At 34.1% G+C, this 6,086-nt stretch overlaps 1 protein-coding gene across 1 annotated transcript in view; it reads left to right on the top strand.

The window, feature by feature from the left end:
- Nucleotides 1-346: 346 nt before the first annotated feature.
- Nucleotides 347-6,086, top strand: part of LOC117112161 (glucose 1-dehydrogenase-like) — a 12,595-nt gene continuing 6,855 nt past the window's right edge. Inside the window, exons 1-7 of the mRNA XM_033255228.1 lie at nt 347-502; nt 1,277-1,416; nt 2,545-2,637; nt 2,976-3,114; nt 5,245-5,285; nt 5,490-5,559; nt 5,913-5,949. Coding sequence (XP_033111119.1) covers nt 469-502; nt 1,277-1,416; nt 2,545-2,637; nt 2,976-3,114; nt 5,245-5,285; nt 5,490-5,559; nt 5,913-5,949 — 554 coding nt within the window. The 5' untranslated portion in view covers nt 347-468. The remainder of the gene's footprint in view (nt 503-1,276; nt 1,417-2,544; nt 2,638-2,975; nt 3,115-5,244; nt 5,286-5,489; nt 5,560-5,912; nt 5,950-6,086) is intronic.

Raw genomic sequence — 6,086 nt, 5'->3', positions numbered from 1 at the left:
TGGATGGGAAAGCACGCCAATCTACCATGTGGCCTTAAAAAAAGTCACTGACCAAATGTGAAATCATGTAGATAAGAGGTTAAAATAGCTAAAACTCCAATGTTTTCAGAGGAAATAACCCCTTGATCCCTACAATATGCAAGGGAACATCCCAAAACCTCTATGATCATATGTTTCGCCCCCTTTGGGCCCTCGATTGCCACTTGCGCTACCCAGAATCCGCAACTGTATCTTCAGTTCCATTTCAATCCCATGTCTATTGACACCACGGGATCCTCACCCTCATCCCACACGTTAAAGATGCTGGTGGCCAGCATATGTAATAATTTATGCAGTAATAAACGCATAGGACATAGATTCCAGCCTGCTGGTATGCAATCAGTGTGAACACAAATCAAACAAGAGAATCTGCCTGAAAATCAAGTATCCATCTTTGATTGTTATATACAAAGAACATAAATTGATGCGATGTCGTCTAGAGGAAAGGTTGTTCTTATTACAGGTATGGATGAGCTAATGTGTTCTGTATTGAACTTTCCCATTAAAGAAATATATCACAATATTCTTAATGTATTTCGATGTAATGAGTCTGACTCGCAATATTACATCATGCTTACAGGTTCATTGACACTATTCGCTCAATTAGTAGGCACTTAAGCCTGGTCTAATGTTACTTTGAATACGTCTACAATATAGCGGTTTGGAAAGTCAACCCAATTCATAATTCAATGCTATGTAGGCATATCATATACAGTATAATTAAGCTTTCTGTTTAACTTTTTTTTATTGCATGTCTCATGCTATTGTTGGCACCATGTTGGTGCAACACAATGAACGAAGGACGTCTTCTGTTGAACGAAAGCAGCCAGAGGTTATTAATGTACCTTTTGCACTTATTTTGCCCCATCATCCCTCACATGAGTATTAGCCACATTTTAAGAAACGAAGCCAACTAAGTAAATAATATAAAGGCCTAAAAAATTCTTACTAGAACGTAAATCTAACGTCCATGTAGGAAGTGATTTCAGATTTTAAATGTATCTAAGATAAAGTTCAGTATGCACTCAGGCATACTATATAAAAAAAAGTATACGATCTTAACATCATTGTTCCTTTATTCAAGCACAGTTTCTAACCTGTCTCTTATACACATCCGATATATACATAGCCCAGGACATTGTACTGTCATGTAGTATACAGTATTATGTATGTATATGTTCACTGTTAAAAAAAACATTTAAATTTACTGATCCAAATAATGTGTATTATTTAACAGGTGCCAGCTCTGGTATCGGAGAAGGAACCGCATTGGAGCTTGCATCACGTGGTTATCAATTATGCCTGACTGGAAGAAATATGGAAAGGCTAAGCAAAGTTAAGGAAAAGTGCATTCAGGAAGGGCTACAAGAAGAACAGGTTAGAGTCAATTATATACTTTTATGATGGAATGTAGCAATAGCGTTTATAACGATAACTTTACTTTTACAATGTTGCTATATAAAATGTACGCACATGGATTTGCAACAGAATCTAATAATTAGGTCTGCCGGCGATATCTGAGTTGAGCTTAAAAAGTACAATTCAATACTTAATTGTTTAACTTGTATAATATATTTAAGTAAGCCTGTCTTATGCCTGTGTTGTGTTGTGCCTGTGTGCCCTGGTTCTTATTTAATTTGTTTGACGGGCCAAATTATTTTTAGAGTTCACCTCACGGGCCAAAGATAATCTCCGGCATGTTGAAATAATCGTTATATATCTGGGTGAAACTCTTCCTCTAAGATAGCCTATTTCAAATGTTTTTTTGGCAATTTCAAATTCTAATTCTAATTGTACTACAATTAAGCGGTCGGCTTGCGTCATATTTAACAGTCGTTAGTCAACTTTGGTGTGTCGCTTTACCAATGTAATTTATCACAATACAAAAGCCTACGCTTAGAATTATATTTTTTGAAAATTACCAAAAAAGTTTTCAGCATCTTGTGGTACATCAACTTTTTATTATCCCTGTAAAGTAAAGAATGCTATTGACAAATCACATTGAACATCACACAGAGACGGAAATTGGCGGCACGGAAGTTCGGTGTAATGCCATACGATTTTGTTTGAAAATCTAAGAAGGCTATTGACGAAACTGATCAGAACACCAGAGGCACAAGAGCCCTGTGTAACTCGCATTATTTGTGGGACAATCGAAATGTATTTTTATGATCACTGGGTGTGTTCTTTGGTTAAATTAATAATAGACGTATTGCAAAATAACCCAAGTTTAGTTGTGTTTCCCTTTATGATTTAACAATGAGCTTCTTCTACCATGAATCTCAAATCAAGATTCAGGAGTCATTACAATGTTATCACATGTATGATAAAGTGTTACTTCCCCTGAGTTACTATCTCAAATCTAGCTGAACTAATAAGAATACCAATCTTGGGAGTTTTTTTTAAATTTTTTTATATAGTTCTGTTTACAGGGTTTAATTTTAGATCTGGTTGGGCTCAAATAGGGCTAATAGAAGCCTTATCTGAATTCTCTATTTTTTTAAGATATTGGTTGTCCAAGGAGATATGTGCAGTGACTCTGATGTTGAAAGAATCGTAAAAGAGGCTGTGGACTTCTTCGGCTCAATCTTTGGTTTGGTAAGTCACTTGTAGCTTCATCATTGAGGGCTACTGATTTCGCCTTACTGAATTCTGCATCAATAAGAGACTATTTTGTTCCCGTCATCTTAAATTCATTGAGAGAACTTTGAGTACAATAATAAATAAACAATCAGTTGAAAATATAGTGTTCCTTTTGGCATCCCCACTCTGTAACTTAACCCTATACCTGCTCTTTCTCCTCCTTCCAGCCTCTCTCTCCTCCCTCTCCATTCTCCCCCACCATCAATCCCATCCTCTTCTCCATTCTTCTCTCATCGAAATTTAGTTTGAATCTCAATTCTATTAGTACAAAACATTTTATACTGTTTCTTTAGGTGAACAATGCTGGAATTCCTTGCCCAGGAAACTTGCAGACCATAAAGATGTCCACGTTCGACAAAGTGATGAACTTGAATCTTCGCTCCGTTGTTCTCATAACCAAACTCGTGATACCATATCTTATTGAAAGCAAAGGTATCAATGTATTTCAATTTAGAGTATTCATTAGTTGCAAATGACTTGCATATTCACGTTACCATTTAAATGAACTCGGATTCATTCGTGTAAGTTTGTTCAAAATGTAAAAATTCTAAACTTTCCAGCCTGTGATTAGCTGGCCAGTTCTTGTGATCGCTATCATACTGAAAGCGCGAACCTGTGACGAGGCCTAGACACTTATATTATACTGATGCAAGTACATCCAAATTGTGTTCTAATCCAAGATAATCGCAAACGTCTACCTCTTAATTAAGTCTCTTTCCACAAGATGTTTTGCTCATCAGATTGTATCTATATATAGAATACGGAGTGTTAGTTTTCAAACGCATGAGACATGATGGAAGGATGGGCACAAACTCGTTTGTGCAAATCCGAAGTAGGCAGAGCAACATCGGTAAATTGTGACGTGAAAAATGTCTACATAAGAGCCATGAAATGGTGGAGAAAGCTTATGTACGTGGCATTAGGATGTGCAGTTTCCGTGTTCAGGGGCAGATCCAGTAGGGAGGCATGTACCCCCACCCCGTTTTGCCACAAAATTTTAAAAATTTCAGTGCATATCAATGTTGTGTGCTACTCACTTATCTATTCTGAAACTGTTGTACCCCTACCCCCGTTTAAAAAATTTTGGATCCGCCTCTGGTATTTGTTATTTTTTAATACGTTATGATTTAAAAAAAACAACCTTTTTTTCCCATTAATCCACCTGTAAATGGCTTACTTATTTGTACAGTAGTACAAGTATTAAAATCTGCTTTCGATATCATACAAAAGATACTTAATGAATGGAACTTATTTGTGGACCAAGATAAAACTGAATTTGTTAAATTTGATAAAAATAATTTCTATATATATGGAAATCTCTTAATATTCTTGGTACACTTGTAGAAAAAAAGATATCAAACGTAGAATTGTTCTCACTTATATTGCATTTTCTTAGTTCTCAAAGGTATGGTCATATGGAAAAATCAAAATAAAACGTAGAATACAAGGTTATGATGCCCAGGTACTTTCAATAATCGCATATAATTGTAGTTGTTGGGCACCTACAAAAAAAAATGCTTAATAGTTTGATACAATTCATAGACGACATCTTTATTATATATTAAATATTAGATAGACCTACCCAAAAAAAATTTCAAACGAATCATTATATAAAGTGACAAATGTATGTTCATTGTCCAAACTAATTGAAAAGTCAAGATGGAATATGTTCGGTCTTGTGTTGCGTTTTAATCATTTAGTTCGAGAATATTATTTCCATGGCATTTGCTATTAAATCTGTAAAGAAACTGAAGGGATAATTTTACTTTATTGGCACAATTAAGAAGATATTAAATTAGATACGGTAGATGACTTGTACCAATTAAGATCACTAGCTAAAAATCAATCATATTATAATGGCATGATGATGGATTGAGGGTACTTTTACAGAATATAATTTTATTTATAGCATGATTTTTAGTTAAGGAGTAGGTCCTTTTATATTTATTTTATTATAGAAAATGTTTTAAGTTAAAACTCTATAGCTAAACCAGTTTAAGTTAAAAATCTATAGCTGTAACATATCAACAAACATACGGTAGTTATTTGTATTTCAGAGTAAAATATATAGGCCTAACTATAATATAATAACTTATTACATTCAGTAATGAATAAATGAATAAAAGCGGTGAATAATCTATCTTGTACTGACCATTTTCAAAAATCTCAATTCTGTCATATGTAGGCATATTTGTTTGTTTATATTATTACCAAGTATAGACTAGTTTATCGGCAGTTTCAACATTTCAAAAGTGATATCTGATACTATAGCTTTGTTGGCAGTACAGTTTAATTATGCCTATATTTGATAAGTACAGGTCTCCCTCCAATTAAAGGTCACTTTTGGGACAGGGGTTTTAGTGGTCTTTAGCAGCTTTGGTCTCTAATTAGAATAATAAAAATAAAAGACATTTGTAAATTTTGGACCACAGAAACGTGGTTTTTAATTGGAGGGGGGAACTGTAGTAATACTACAGGTTAGGGGTTCTGTTGAGCAGAGGAATGAAAATATATTAAATTATTTTAACCTCACATTGGAACCATTCTTATTATTTTTTACAGGGTGTATCGTGAATGTTTCCAGTGTAGCCAGTCTGACATCAGTAAGTATTTCGAGATTGTGACGGCGACTATTGATTTAATTATTAATTTTTAAAATGTGTTATTAATCTATTATATAGTCTGCCAATTTTTTATGGAACCATTCTCCTATGAGTAAATAAATGAGTGTGCGAGCGAGTTAGAATGAATAGATGAATGAATAAAAACTTATTAATTACATATGAGAAAATATCGTTTCTTCACAGACTGACTACAACCCTGTATACAGCATAGCGAAGGCAGGTTTGGATAAATTTACTGAAAACGCAGCCGTTGGTAAATCAATATTTTTGATATTGTTCTTGAGATTATATTGTAGTATAATAATAGATTCATGTGTCGATGGTGCATCGACTCGGCAGAAATTACCGCCCACCTACGTAGTATTTGTTTGCTTATTGTAGGCCTGGTCATTTTATGTCAAGTATGGTTTAAATTAAGAGGATAATATAATAACAATGATGAAAATAATAGTGAAAATGATAATAGGCCTAAACAAAATAAAATAATAATGATAATAACCATAGTAAGGATGAAGACGGCCATGATGGTATTCATGTGTAGCTTTTGATTAAAGTTGACCTATTTTATGTTGGTGCTTATATTGCTTCTTTTTTTTTTAATTTTAGAATTGGCGCCTCATAAAATCCGTGTGAATTCTGTCAAGTAAGTTAATTTAGTTGTTTAATTAGGCTTATTATTACCGCGGCGGCTCCGAATCCCAAAGGGGAACAACGCAATTTGTTTTTCGCATAATGTAACATGCATTCTTAGGTCTATCCATAGGAATAGGCCTATTGTCT

This window comes from Anneissia japonica, unplaced genomic scaffold (genome assembly GCF_011630105.1).
Source record: "Anneissia japonica isolate Jap-2015-1 unplaced genomic scaffold, ASM1163010v1 scaffold2707_len876726_cov182, whole genome shotgun sequence".
NCBI classification, from domain to species: Eukaryota; Metazoa; Echinodermata; class Crinoidea; order Comatulida; family Comatulidae; genus Anneissia; species Anneissia japonica.
This window is presented reverse-complemented; position numbering and strand designations above follow the sequence as displayed.